This window comes from Eimeria necatrix, genomic scaffold (genome assembly GCF_000499385.1).
Source record: "Eimeria necatrix Houghton genomic scaffold, Enh_scaff827, whole genome shotgun sequence".
NCBI lineage: Eukaryota > Apicomplexa > Conoidasida > Eucoccidiorida > Eimeriidae > Eimeria > Eimeria necatrix.
In genome coordinates this window covers 1-14,867 of record NW_013651771.1, presented here as the reverse complement: position 1 = coordinate 14,867, position 14,867 = coordinate 1, and the positions used below count along the sequence as shown (strand labels likewise).

The 14,867-nt window shown below is 57.8% G+C and overlaps 2 protein-coding genes across 2 annotated transcripts; one reads left to right on the top strand and one right to left on the bottom strand.

Moving 5' to 3' along the window:
- Positions 1 to 2,173: 2,173 nt before the first annotated feature.
- On the top strand, positions 2,174 to 3,920 carry ENH_00078280 (hypothetical protein, conserved; the record flags this gene model as incomplete). The annotated part of the gene is given in 2 exon segments (XM_013577719.1): positions 2,174 to 3,543; positions 3,563 to 3,920. 2 exon segments carry the CDS (start codon positions 2,174 to 2,176, stop codon positions 3,918 to 3,920), a joined length of 1,728 nt encoding a protein of 575 aa, XP_013433173.1.
- On the bottom strand, positions 3,727 to 4,059 carry ENH_00078270 (hypothetical protein, conserved; the record flags this gene model as incomplete). Its single annotated transcript, XM_013577718.1, has 1 exon — positions 3,727 to 4,059. The coding sequence occupies one exon, from the start codon at positions 4,057 to 4,059 to the stop codon at positions 3,727 to 3,729; it is 333 nt and encodes a 110-aa protein (XP_013433172.1).
- Between the last annotated feature and the right edge of the window lie 10,808 nt (positions 4,060 to 14,867).

The following is a 14,867-nucleotide window of genomic DNA, read 5'->3' as shown; positions in this document are numbered from 1 at the left end:
AAGATTTACGCTATGATGGCTATGGGGAGACATGCCTCAGCAGCAGCAAGCAGCAGCATCACACGGCAAACAGCACACATCAAGCAGAAACCAGCAGCGCAATGCAGCAGCAAAAGGCAGACAACATACAGCAAGCAGCGGCCAGCACCACCTCGCAGCAGCAAACCGCAGCAGCTAGTCGCAGCACCTAGCAGCATCAGCAAACGGCAAAGAGAAAAATGCAGGAAGCAGCAATTAAGGATCACAAAGGAGCAACAGCAACAGGGAGCGGCCGCAGTATCAACCTAGGCATTTCCAGGGTGGCTAGTGACGGTTGGACTGCACTTAGTGACCCAACAGCTCCTCATCAAGCGTGGCACTTCGCGAAAAGTTGAGTAACTGTGTGGCCTTGGTAACTTGATGGAACAAGCTGTGAAGTGAGCTGCAAGGCCGACAATCCTGGCGGACCTCTCCGTAGCTAGATTAAGCATAAGGCTCTAAGGGCTGGAATTGGCCCACGATCAGTGAAGGGTGTGCAGCAGGCATTTCTATGAATGGGAGAACGCTTTTTAAATGCTTTCCCGTGGCAAAAGCCACGTTTTGTTCACCCTGCTTCTCGGTATAAAACGAGTTAATAGAAAGGGGGTCAAACGTGCCACCATGAAAAAGGCCTAGAGAGTCTCCAACTGTATTTCTTTGGTCTGGCAGAGCTCCTCAGGCAATGCCAAAAAGAAAATGAGCTTTGAAGCAAAGACCTGCGTGCTGCCTAAGCCTGCAGCAGAAGCTGGCCCTTGGAGGTAGCCTCTCTTGGCGGGGCTTGCAGGTGCAGCTGCCGGGTCTGCCGAGAGTTCCAGGAAGATGAGTGTCTTCGAGGTTTGCGTCGAAGGTCCCTTCAGTGTTTATTGGGTTCATGGCTTCTAGAATTGATGATGAGGAGGGCCAAGGTGTCCTAGCTAAGCTGTTGCCCCTTTAACGGCACTTCCGCGTCTCCAGATCACCCTAGTTTGGGCTGTAACTCCCTACAGTTCTGGACAAACTCCCACACATTTCTTTAAGCTGTGGCTGTACTTTTTACCGCTGCAAGTGGGGTCTCGCGGGGCCGCCAGCTCCAGCTGCAGCCCAACAGCGGCTGCTGCACCTCGTACTACAGTAGGCCGAAGCCTCTGCTCTTTTCCCTGTACCCGTGGTGCGTATTTTATGGTGTCTAGTGCCTCATATGGCCTTTACTTATAGCGTTGGCATTGCTTAGGGCCCAGTTTAAGTCTTGGTCATTCCCCGTTTTCAAGGACTGCCTGTAGGTTAGCTAAAAGCGAGAGTCAACAGCCCGCCCGCCTCGAGTGCAGCGTCATATTTGTCTTATTCCTTCGCGATTTCAGCAAAATGCAACAATTGAAATTTTTTTAATCGTAAATAAATGCATTTGTGTGGTTCTTTCCCAGCGCTCAATGGGAATTTCCCGCGATACTATAGCGCGTAGCGCCCACCATCGATGCTGCTCGCGCGCTGGCCTACCGCTCAGTTCAAGGGGCCACATCCCTAAATAAATGAGAAACAATTAAAATTTTATACATTTGCTCTATTTAAAACGTGCTACGGAAACGAAAACTGCCAGCAACTCGCAGATAAAGTGCAACGGCAAGGAGCACCGCCAACTGCGGGGAGTGCCTCTGCCGGTCCTCGTATCAGAGGACGTAACCTCATGATGTTTTCTGGGGGTGGCCACACAGCTGCATGCGGGACTCTTCTTCAAGCAATAAATAAATAATAATAAAACAAAACAGGGGTAACTAATATATCATTGAAATAGACTCGTTCTGCGGAGGAACAGCGAAGAACAGGATGTGCAGGTCTCAGGTGTAGCCTTAACGCCAGCAACAGCAGCAACTGCAGCAGCAGCAGCAACAATACCAGCAGCACTGAAGCGCGCATGCCGCACTGCTTCAATTAAAATATCTCCCGTTCCCGCGACTGTTTGGCGTAGCAACGGGGGCCCCACACGGGCACCTAGCGAGACAGGGGGGACTGCGTCCCAGCCGGTGGTTCCGTTTGCTGCTGCTATCTTTTTGCCTCTTTCCGGCGCTCATATCTTCTGCTGAACAGTCGCAGCCTGTCTTTGTCATCTTTGTCTCCATTACCTCCTTCTGCTGTCCCCATGGGTCTCCCCCTGCGGTAATAGCGCCAGAGGGAGCCCACGATGCCTCAGCAGCTGCCCCTGGCTCTTGCGGAGGCCCCAAACACGGAGCCCGGGCTTCCTGCAGAAACTGCAGCTCGGCCACCACCCTCGGACGCTGCCACTGCAGCAGCAGCAGCAGCAGTAGCAGCAGTAGCAGCAACAGCAGCAGCAACAGTAGGTGAAAGGTTCGTCCTGGGGCGCGGCGACACACGCAAGCGAGCCCGTGCGCTCTCTGTAGCCCTCTTCGCCACCGTAACTGTTTCTCTCAGTCTTCTCTTCCTTGTCACCAGCTGCTGGTGGCTCGTTGACCAGCGGCTGAGGGGCCCCGGGACCCCGGGGCCCCCAGGGGCCACCTGGGGGCCCAATGTTCGGCTCCTTGCGGGGGCGCCAAACCGCCACAGGATGCCCTCCAGTGCATGCGGAGATTCAGAGGGCTTCAGAAGCTGGAGCGTTGAGGGGCCCCGGGCCCCTTTCGGGGGCCCTCAGGCCCCATCTGGTGCTGCAGGGAGCTTTGGGGGCCCCGGGGCCCCTACAGACCCCCAAAGCTCACGAGGCCGGGAGTCCTTCTGGTTTCCGGGGCCCCCAAGCTTTGCCGGGGGCCCCCATGACACACGCTGGGGACCAAGGGACTTTATGCCCCCCAGAGGTTTTCAGGCCCCTTCAGGTCCGCATCTGCCACAGGAAGGCCTGCCAGCCGCACCAGGCCTGCACCGCCCACAAGGAGGCCCGGGGGGCCCCCCAGGCGAGCGTCACCAACAAGAAGGCCTGCAGGGCCCCCCAAGTTTCCAGCGCCCACAAGGAGGTCTGCAGGCCCCACCAGGCCTGTGGCGCCCACAAGAAGGCCTGTGGGGGCCCCCATCCCTGCGGAGCCCACAAGAAGGCCTGCAGGCTGCACCAGGCGCGTGGCGCTCACAAGGCCTAGGGGGCCCCCCAAGCAGCGGAGCTTCGGAAGCTTTCGAGCCCCCTCAAGGCCTGGGGCTCCCGCCACGGACTCGGCTTGCCCCAGGCCTGGGGACTGCACCCGACTTTGGGTTTCCAGAAGACTCGAGGTCCCCCCGAAGCCCTAGAGTCCCACCGGGTCTGGTGACCCCCCCAGCCTTGAATGCCCAAGGGGGCGTCAAGCCCACCTTTTCTTTTGGGTCTTTTTCGAGTTCGGGGAGTTTTTCAGGTTCGGGGCCCCCCGTAGGCCTTGACGCAAGAGAGGGGTTGGGTTCTGTAGGGGGCCCCAGACTCAACACAGGTAGCACAGGGTCCTTACAAACCTCGTCAAGTAGAAGTTCAGGGACTTCAGGGGGCCCCGCAGATCAACGGTCCTCAGGAGATCAAGGGGCCCCCGGATTTCTGGGGACCCCGCCGACTTTGGGGTTCGACTTTTCGGGGAATACGACCCGGTGGGCCCCACCAAATAAGTTGGGCCCCCCAGCCCCATGGACTAAAGGGAATCCAGATATGTCCCACAGTCATTGGTCCCCAGGACTTTTGGGGGACACGCGCGGTCGGGGGGCCCCCTGGGGTTTGGAGGCTAGTGGGGATTCGGCGGCATTGTCATCCCCGGTGTCCCAAGAGGACTCCCGCTATTCTCGGGGATCACGGCCTGTGCAGAATACGGGGGCCCTTGGGGGCCCCGGCAGCTCGGGCTCTTCAGCCTGGTTTGGCCCCGCTGGCTCTTCCTTTAAGGGCCCCCCCGCGGGGGAGCCCTGGTGGTCCGGAGGCCCCGGAAAACCCTGGCCTGCTTGGTCCCAGAGGCCCCCTGGGCCCCCAGGGTTAACTGGGCCCCCTGGTGCTCCGTGGCCGGGGTCCGTAGGCGGTCCCCCGGGGCCCTTAGCGGGGCTGCCGGGCCCCATAGGCGGGCCCCCGGGGCCCATAGGCGGGCCCCCGGGGCCCATAGGCGGTTCGCCGGGGCCCATAGGCGGTCCGCCGGGGCCCATAGGCGGTCCGCCGGGGCTCATACCTGGGCCCCCGGGGCCCATAGCTGGGCCCCCGGGGCCCATAGCTGGGTCCCCACGGCCCATAGGTGGGCCCTCAGGACCCATAGCTGGGCCCTTAGGGCCCATAGGTGGGCCCTCAGGGCCCATAGCTGGGCCCTCAGGGCCCATAGCTGGGCCCTCAGGGCCCATAGCTGGGCACCCGGGGCCCATAGGCGGTCCGCCGGGGCCCATAGGCGGTCCGTCGGGGCCCATAGCTGGGCACCCGGGGCCCATAGCTGGGCCTTTGGGGCCCATAGCTGGGCCCCCGGGGCCCATAGCTGGGCCCTTGGGGCCCATAGGTGGCCCTCCGGGGCCCCTGATGCCTCTACCTGGGCCCCTGGTGGCCCCTGGGTTTGTCCAATTCAGGGGTGGGAGCACCACGGAGTGGCCAGCATGCGACCCGCAGAGCTTGACGGGGCTGCTGCGAAGCGTGTGGGAGAAAGTGAGTACGCTGCTGGGCCGGCTGGATGCCTCGGGGTGTATGGCGTTGCTGGAGTCCGTGTGCCGCTTCGTGCTGCAGGAAACTGCTGCACTGGGGAGTCTGTTGCAGGGCCACTACGAGCAGCGGCGCTCGTCCTTCCTTCTGGTGGCTTTTGACCAGCTGGCGAGCGCCGCCGTGCGGCGGCCAGACCTGCAGCAGCAGCACTTCAGCAGCAGAGAAACAGTTCGAAGTTTGGCCCGGCTTATGAGGGCAGCTGGGAAATTCCCTCCGGCCCCCTGGCTCCCTGGTACGCTGCGGAGCCCTCTGGAGCTGCTGCTGCTGCAGTCTTCGGAAGCTGCTGCCAGCTACCTCGCCGAAGTGGTGGACGGCATCTGCGACAGAATGGACAAGGCCCCCAACAATGGCCCCCACGAGCCGCTGCTGCCGCAAGAGAAGCGGGCGCTGCAGCAGCTGGTGGAGACGCGGCGAAAGCAGCAGCTGCAACACCGCCTCGACAGTCTTTGGCTCAAAACTGTTGAAAGTAGGCTTTGTCCGGGTATTTTCTTCGGTCCTTCGGAGAGCCCAGACCACAATAATCCCTATTTCACAGAATTAAAAACAATCCAAACAGGCCTCGAAACTGCACTCAGCGACTGGAGAGAATTCAAGAACCAAAAGGGGGCCTCCGGCGCACCCGCTGGGGGCCCCAAAGAGGACCGCTCCGGAAAGGACCCCCAAAAAAGACCTGCAGAAAACTCAGAGGAAGACAGAAGTGGAGACAGAGTTGCAAATGAAGGTGCAAAAAAGGAAAAAAATGGAGTTGAAAAAGAAGGAGATAGGGAAGGAGAGAGGGAGGAAGCTGGGGATGAAGATGGAGGAGATGCAGGAAGGGAAAGAAAAGCAGAAACAAAAGTAGACCAGGAAAAAAAGAAGGAAAGAGAAGGAGAAGGAGAGAAGGAAAGAGAGAAAGAAAGAGAAGGAGAAACGGAGAACGAAGGAGAAGGAGAAAGAGAAACAGAAAGCGAAAAAGAAAGGGAAAAGGAGAGAGAAAGCGAGAAAGAAGGAGAGAAGGAAAAGGAGGGTGAAAGGGAAAAAGAAACAGGGCAGAAAACAGAAACAGAAATGAAAAGAGAAGGAGAAAAGGAAAGAGAGGAGGAGAAAGAACGAGAGAAGGAAAAAGAAAGAGAGAAGCAAAAAGAAAGAGAAGGGGGAGAACAAGGAGAAAAGGAAAAAGAAGGAGAGGAGGAAAAAGAAAGAGAAAAGGAAAAACAAGGAGAAAAGAAAAAAGGAGAAAAGGAAAAAGGCGAAAAGGAAAACCAAGGAGAAGAGGAGAAAGTAGGGAAGGAAAGAGGGAAGGAAAAAGAAAGCGAAGGCGAAAAAGAACGAGACGAGGAAAAAGAAAGAGAGAAGCAAAAAGAAAAAGACGAGCAAGGGGAGAAGGAAAGGGGAGGGCAAGGAGAAAGGGATAAGGAGAGAGAGAGAGAGCAGGAAAGACGAAAAGAAAGAGCAAGAGAAAAAGAAAAAGCAAAAGAAAAAGAAAGAGCAAGAGAAAAAGAAAGTGCCACAGAAAGAGAAAAAGAAAAAACAAGAGAAAGGGAAAAAGAAAAGGAAAATGAAAAAGCAAGAGAAAGGGAAAAAGAAAAGGAAAAGGAAAAAGCAAGAGAAAGGGAAAAAGAAAAGGAAAAGGAAAAAGCAAGAGAAAGGGAAAAAGAAAAGGAAAAAGAAAAAGAAAAGGAAAGAGAAAAAGCAAGAGAAAGAGAAAGACAGGAAAAAGAAAAAGAAAATGCAAAAGAAAGAGAAAGACAGGAAAGAGAAAAAGAAAAAGAAAGGGAAAGACAGGAAAAAGAAAGGGAAAGACAGGAAAAAGAAAAAGCAAAAGAAAGAGAAAGACAGGAAAAAGAAAAAGCAAGAGAAAGAGAAAGACAGGAAAAAGAAAAAGCAAGAGAAAGAGAAAGACAGGAAAAAGAAAAAGCAAGAGAAAGAGAAAGAGAAAGAGAAAGAGAAAGACAGGAAAAAGAAAAAGAAAGGGAAAGACAGGAAAAAGAAAAAGCGAGAGAAAGGGAAAGACAGGAAAAAGAAAAAGAAAGAGAAAGGGAAAGACAGGAAAAAGAAAAGGCAAGAGAAAGAGAAAGACAGGAAAAAGAAAGAGAAAGACAGGAGAAAGAAAAAGAAAGAGAAAGACAGGAAAAAGAGAAAGAAAAAGAAAAGGAAAGAGAAAGACAGGAAAAAGAGAAAGCAAGAGAAAGAGAAAGAGAAAGACAGGAAAAAGAAAAAGAAAGAGAAAGACAGGAAAAAGAAAAAGAAAGAGAAAGACAGGAAAAAGAAAAAGAAAGAGCAGGGGAAAGAGAAAGCGAAAGTGGTAGGAGTAGCAATAGAGTAGGAGATAAAGACACAGACAGGGAAAAAGAGAGAAGAAAAGAAAAAGAAAAGGAAGAAGAAAGAGAAAGAGGCAGAGACACAGACACAGACAGCGAAAGAAGTAGAAAGAGAGGCAGAAACAGTTACGGAGATACTGACACTGAGAACGACAGAGGGAGAAACAGAGACAGGGATGGAAATAAATTCACAGATAAAGGCACAGACACCAACGCAGATAAAGACAGAGACAGAGACGGAGATAATGAAAAGGGCAAGGCCTCAGAGGGCGGAGGAGACGGGGACTCTGAAAAGAAGACAAGTCCGGAGACCGAGCCGAAACCCGAGGTGGGGGCCCTTTTGGGGGCCCCTCTGACCCAGTTAGGGGCCCCAAAAACGGAGGCGAGGGGCCCCTCGAGAGATAGAAGAACCAAAAGCTTGAGAGGAGCGTGGAGAAGGGCGCAGTGGACGGCGTGGCTGCAGGCTCAGGAGGAGGAGCTTGATTCCGAAGAGGAGTCAGTTCGGGAGAGAGACACGGAATCACTTTTGGACTTCTTTTCGGATGCAGCTTCGCAGACAGACATGCGCAGGGGGAACTTCGATGAGGACATCGAGGGGGTGGAGCGACGGCGCTATGGGCGGGTGCAAGCAAACATTCCGCAACCAGAAATACCCCCCCGCTTTGAGCGAATGCTCAAGAGCTTCTCCGGAGCCTCCACGCGCACTGTTACTGCTGCTGCTGCTGCAGCAGCTGCAGCGGCTGGAGCGGCTGCAGGTAGGGCGGCCGGCCCGGAGCAGTCCCGCCTCGGGGGCATGCCGCGGCAGGCAGGGCAGCAGGAAGAGCAGCAACAACAGCAGCAGCAGCAAAGAGTTGGTTACCTGCAGCCCCCACGGGGGACCCAGAAATTCCACGAAGACACGAGGGGGGGCCCCGGAAAAGACCCCGGGACTTTCCCAAAGGAGACAGGGCCCTTCAGCTTTGGGCTTACAGAAGGCCAAACAGAGACACACGAGCTGCAGGAGGAGGGGCCCCATTACCCCCGCTGGTCCTCAGCAGACTCCCCAAGAACCCCCCCCTATTTGAGGGCTTCCTGGAGAGATGGACATCCTGGAGAGCATCATAAGCCCGAGGGCTTACCAACGGGGACAGGAGACTTCTCCCGCCCTCCCCCGGAGGCAGCAGCCTATGGCGGGGGTTCAGGGGGCTTCCCAGAAGCAGCACAGACCTACCCGAATCTGGGGGCTCCCTTCCGAAAGGAGCCAAGGCCCTTTGGAGAGACGACGGGGGCCTACGGGGAGCCAGGGGCCTATGGGGGGGCCGCAGCAGAGGCCTTTGGGCAGCAGGCAGGGCCCTTTACTGAAGAGACAGAGGCCTTTGGGGAGCCAGACGCCTATGAGGGGGAGCCGGGGACCTATGAGGACACAGGGGACTATGGGGAGGAGACAGGGGCCTACAGCAAGGGGCCCCCGGAATATCCGGAGAGTGGTGAGGCCTACGCAGAGGGGCCCTGGGTCTACTCTGAAGAACCACAGGGCTATTGGGGGGAGCCAGGGACTTACGGCGAAGCGGCCTACGGCTATGGGCAAGTGGCTGGGCCCTATGGAGAGGTCACTTTTGCCTATCCTGGGGACTCTACAGCTTACTGGGGTCTCCCACAATCCACTCCGACAGACCCAGCAGCAGCGCAGAAGCAGCAGCCGCCCGGGTCCGGGGCGCCCTGGCCCTACACGGGGAGCTCTCACGGCATGCCGGGGCCGGAGGGCCCCTTCCCGGGGCCCCCCGAGGCCTACCCTGGGGAGGCCACTGGTTATGCGGAGGGCCCCCAGCCCTACGGTGACGAGACCACTGGTTACATGCCGTCCCAGGAGGGCTTTTTTGGGATTCCTCAGGTCTATTATGGCGTGTCCAACCCCTTCGAAGCGGGGGTAGCCGGTCCGGAGAAAATGGGGGCCTTCTACGGTAGCACGCAAGGCTACGGCGAGGCAGGCCTCTACTATGCGCCGGGAGGGCAATACACACTCTACGGGACTGAAGGGGGGCCCGCCTACGGCGAGGCAGGGGCGCCATATAGCGAGGAAGGGGCCCCCTACAGCGAGAACGGGGGCCCCTACAGCGAGGGAGGAGCCCCCCCCAGCGAGACAGGGGCCCAATACAGCGAGGGAGTGCCCCCCTACGGCGCGGAGGGGGCCCCCCAAAACAAGGAAGAGACACCCAACAGCAAAGTAAGCGCCCCCAATAGCGGAAAGAGGGCCCCACACAGCGAGGAGAGGTCCCCCAACAGCGAAAAAGGGGCCCCCGGCAGCAAAGAGGGATCCCCCGACAACGAGAACGGGGACCACTACAGCGAGAAAGAGGCCCCCAAAGGCGAGAACGGGGCCCCCGAAAGCGAGAAAGGGGCCCCCAAAAGCGAGAAAGGGGACCCTTCCAGCGAGGGAGGTTCTCCCTACAGCGAGAAAGAGGCCCCCAAAAGCGAGAGAGGTTCGTCCTACAGCGGGAGAGGATCCCCCTTCAGCGAAGAAGGGGACCCCTACAGCGAGAGAGGTTCCCCCCTTAGCGAGGAAGAAGGGGCCCCCTACGGCCACGAAGAGGACAACTACAGCCCGGGAAGGGTCCCTTACAGCCCGGGAGGGGCCCCCTACAGCCCGGGAGCGGCCCCCTACAGCCCGGGAGCGGCCCCCTACAGCCCGGGAGGGACTGTCCCCTACAGCCCGGGAGGGGCCCCCTACAGCCCGGGGCGGGCCCCCTACAGCCCGGGACAGGCCTCCTACAGCCCAGGAAGGGCCCCCTACAGCCCGGGAGGGGCTGTCCCCTACAGCCCGGGAGGGTCCCCCTACAGCCCGGGAGGGGCCCCCTACAGCCCGGGAGGGGCTGTCCCCTACAGCCCGGGAGGGGCCCCCTACGGCCCGGGAGGGTCCCCCTACAGCCCAGGAAGGGCTCCCTACAACCCGGGAGGGGCCCCCTACAGGCCGGAAGGGGCCCGCTGCAGCCCGGATGGGGCCCCCTGCACCCCGGAAGGGTCCCCCTACAGCCCGGGAGGGTCCCCCTACAGCCCGGGAGGGTCCCCCTACAGCCCGGGAGGGTCCCCCTACAGCCCGGGAGGGGCCCCCTACAGCCCGGGAGGGGCCCCCTACAGCCCGGGAGGAGCCCCCTACAGCCAGGAAGGGGCCCCCCACAGCGGTCAAAGGGCCCCCTACAGCGACGGGGACACCCACGGCGGGAGAGGCTCCCCTTACAGCAGCGGAGGGAGCCCCTACAGCTTGGATGACTTCCCCTGCAGCGAGCAGTCGCTCCCCTACATGCATGATGTGTCCACCTACAGCCGTTTATTGGGCCAATACAGCGACGAAGAAGCCACTGACAGCGAAATGGATGCCCCCTTCGGAGAACTAGTGCTCTCTGAGAGCGACGATGAGGGCCCCCACAGCGAGGAGGGGGCCCCCTACAGCGAGGAAGGGGCCCCCGACGTCGAAACAGGGTTCCCCGACAGCGAGGACGAGGCCCCCTACAGCGATGAAGAGGGCCCCTACAGCCCGACAGGGTACCCTGACAGCGAGGAGGGGCCCACCGACAGCGAGGAGGGGCCCCCCAACAGCGAGGAGGGGTCCCTTGACAGCGAGGAGGGGGCCCTTGAGAGCGAGGACGAGGCCCTTGACAGCGAGGAGGAGGCCCTTGACAGCGAGGAGGGGGCCCCCGACAGTGAGGGGGAGGCCCTTTACAGCGAGACAGAGCAGCAAGACGAAGAGACGGGGGCCTCCGAAGAGGAAAAAGATGCTGCTGCTGAGGAGTGGGGAGAAGAGAGAAACAACAGCAACATTGACGAGACCGACACAGAAGGTGAAGAAGCAGCAAGTGATGAAGAAATCGGAATCACAGATGATGGAGACACAAAGCCCGAAGGAGCAGCTGCTGGCAGCCGCTTGGGAGCAGCTTTTTCTTCCTTTTTGAGGCTGAAAGATCCCTGGAATCCGCCGGGAGAAGGGAGACTCTTCCCAAGATCAGATAGCCCCTCTGCTGCTGTTGCTGCTGCTGCCAGCTCCCTCGGCTGCCCCCGCTGCAGGGAGACGGACGACGTGTGGGTGGGGTACCGGCCTGAGGACAGCATCATCAGCAGCAGCAGCAGCAGCAGCAGCAGCAGGAAGCGCGCGGGGACGGAGACAGACGCAGACACGGAATCGGACACGGAGACAGACACTGGAGATGCAACCGACACAGACACTGAAGTTGAAGAACCTTTGACAGAAATAGAAGTCTCCGAGACAGAAGTGGAACTTAGCGAAGGAGAGACTGACGGCACTGACACGGGAAAATCTGGCTGGGAGACTGCGCCTGAAGAGTCTGTGGCCCATTCGGGAGGGTCACTTTGGCAGCAAAAAAGGACTTTTGAAAATCCCGAGGAGACATTTCCGCGGCTGCAGCAAGCAGCAGCTGCTGGCTGGCCCGGCTACGTGATGCTGGAGGACGTCTGGAAGGAGTCTACAGCAGCAGCAGCGGCAGATGCAGCAGCAGCAGCAGCAGCAGCAGAAGCAGAAGCCGCAGCCGCACTAGCTGCTGCAGCGGAAGAAGCGGGACCAGCAGAAGCAGCAGCAGCAGCAGAAACGGAAGAGGCACGCGCTTCAGCGGGCTACGGTTCCTGGGGGCACACGTTTGAAGGCTTTCACTGGCCAGAAACGCAGCAGCAGCAGCAGCAGCAGCAGCAGCAGCAGGAGCAGCCGAGAAGCAGCAAAAGAAGACAGAGCACTAGTGAGGCGGAGACTAGGGATATGGACAACGAAACAGATCCAGAGAGAGAAAGAGTTGGAGAGGCTAATGCATGGAGAGGCAGCAACTTCAGCCCAAATGATGATCCAGGTCTTGCCCACATTTTGAAGGGGCTCGAGAGTCTTGTGAGTACCCCGGCCTCTCTTCCCTCTTCTCCCATGCTGCTGGAACCTCCTACGGAGACACAGTTGAAGGACCCTGCTGCTGCTGCTGCTGCTGCTGCTGCTGCAGCAGCAAGTGCGGGCCGCACGTCCCTTCGCAGGCCCTCCGCGCAATACCCGTGGCAGCAGCAGCACCAGCAGAAGCCGACGTCGCATGACCAGTTTCGCTGGATGTCTGAAGAGGACCATATGGAGGGGGCCCCCATGGAGGGGGCCCCCATGGGGGATGCCTCCATGGAGGGGGGCCCCCTGCCTCCGGGGGGGCGCCCCAAGGGGGGCCCCCAGCGCAGCCCGCCGCCCCTGTGGAGGCCACCACCTTACTACGGACAGTGGCCCGGCTGGCGGCCGCCCCCGCACCACCGGTGGGGCCCCTACACTCCCTGGCGGCCAAGTTCACACCAAAGAAGGTCCTACGGCCCGCCAGTGAGGGGCCCCCCGATGGCGCGCGAGAGCCATCCCCACTACTGGGGTTCCTCCACCATGGAGGGGGGCCCCCTGCCTCCGGGGGGGCGCCCCAAGGGGGGCCCCCAGCGCAGCCCGCCGCCCCTGTGGAGGCCACCACCTTACTACGGACAGTGGCCCGGCTGGCGGCCGCCCCCGCACCACCGGTGGGGCCCCTACACTCCCTGGCGGCCAAGTTCACACCAAAGAAGGTCCTACGGCCCGCCAGTGAGGGGCCCCCCGATGGCGCGCGAGAGCCATCCCCACTACTGGGGTTCCTCCACGCCGCCAGTGGGCTCGTGGCCCCCCCCGCAGCAGCGGGGGCCCCCCGAGGGCCCCGGGGGCCCCGGGGGCCCCGGGGGCCCCGGGGGCCCCGGGGGCCCCGGAAGGTCCCCCACGCAGCCATGGGAGCCCCCCGTGTCCCCCTGGAGGATCCCTGTGTCCCCAAAGGGGGCCCCCAGGCAGTCTCCCCCGCCTGGAGGGCACCACCCCGCGAAGTACATGCGGCCTCTAGGGTATGCAGGGCCCCCAGGATCCCCGGGGCCCCCAGGAAATTACCCTCCTTGGAGGCCCCCGATGCACACCCGCGAGGGCCCAAGGCCTCCCTTTGGGGGCCCCCGGCCGCCACAGAGGTCCCCCACGTCGCCACGGGAGCCCCCAGTACCCTTCCCGAGGGGGTACGCCCCGTTTGGGCCCCCACGCACGCCGATGGGGCCCCCCAGGAAGGGCTGGAATGCCCCCTTGCCGCCGCCCCACCCTGGGCCCCCCATAACGCGGTGGAGGGTACAGTCGCCAGTGCACGGGGCCCCGGCGGGGGGCCCCCGGGGGCCCCCGCAGCCTCTGGAGGGCCCCTCTTATCGATTTAGAGTCCGTGGTGGGGGCCAAAACGCGGAAGATCAACTTAGGCCTGACAGCCACTCCAAGCCAAGGGGCTCTTAGGGCCCCGGGGTTTGGGGGCCCCAGGGTTTGGGGGCCCCAGGGGCCACCAGGATGGCACTAGTTGGTACATGCGGGCCCTGGGGCTTTTCTTTGTCTCCTGAGAAGGAGACAAACCCCACAGGCTGCTGCGGCGAGGGCTGCTGCCTCTTGCTGTGTCTCCTTGTGCGGCCACACTGAGACACCGGCGCACTCTTACTGCTGCTTCGAAGCTGCTGCTGCTGCTCTCCAGCAGGCCTTACCGTTCCGGGGCCCTCTGCTGCTTGTGCCCAGGGGCCCCTGCGTTTTATGGGCCTCTGCCGTTCGAGGGGTCTTCTCTTGGCCAGGGGCCCCCCCTATATTTAGGGGGCCCCTTTCTATTTAGGTGATTCCGCTCTATCTAGGGGCCCCCCTCTATGTAGGGAGCCCCCGGTGGTGCTGGGGGGCCCCCACTGTTGAAGGCGACCCCCACTGTGCAGGGCTCCCCACTGTTGAGGGGGCCCCCCACTGTGTAGGGGGCCCCCGTTGGGGGCCTTTTGCTGTTTTTTCTTCGTTGTTCGCCATTGCCTTTGTAGTCAAACTAATGGCGGCTGCGTTTTATGTTAGGAAAGACCGAAACGTTGATTGGCGCTAACTGGGATTTGTCTTGTGAAAGGAACTGTTGAAAATGTCTTGTCCTCAAAAAGGAATTTTTGAAGAAGCTTTGAAGATCCACTGCTGCATCTTTTCCGAAAATGCAACTTGGGGCCCCCTTTTATCTTTGTTTCTCTATGGCTTTTTTGCCCCCTCAGGAAGATATACCTACGTAGAAATGCATCTATGTGTAAATGTACATTAAACGCGCTTTTCAATTATCTATTTGATATATTTGAAAGCATTTTTACATTTAAATGCACTTATAAACGTACATCTAAGACCAAGCTGCATGCGTTTTGTTTGTGTAAATGTTTGTCGGCGCTCTGCGCCTTCTCTAGCCTCTTCTGTTTGCCTTCCTTTTAGTTCCGTTTGCCTTAAAGGCAGCGTAGATATGAATATATATATATATATATTACACATTGTACATATATATTTTTTATATTAGTATATTTTAAATATCATTTATTTATATATTGTATGTGTTTATTTGCGTGTTCATATTATATGTGTGCGTATAATATTATTAAGTGGCTTACTGTGTTTAGACACAGTAAGCCACTTAATAATATACGCATACATATAATTATATATATATATACATGTATACATCTGAACTGATATACATACCCTTATAGAAATATCCTCACCTGTAGTGTATGTTCGAAAGCGTGTAAGTGTAATTTATAAATTTGAATATTTGCATGTAAGTGCATGTGCACATGCACGCATATACACATAGATGCATACATATACGTATATATTATTATTTATTATATATAATATATACGCATATATATATATATATATATGGGACACATATTCACATTTATATCAGTATGCATACATGATTGTATAAATATATATCTATATATATGTGTACATATATATGTATGTGCATATATACATATGCATGTACACATATATGGAGGGATATACATATGCCGATATATACGGGTGCACATCGACATACATGTGTGTATGGATTTATATCTATACATGCATATATATATATATATATATATATATATATATATATACATCCATATACATGAATATATAT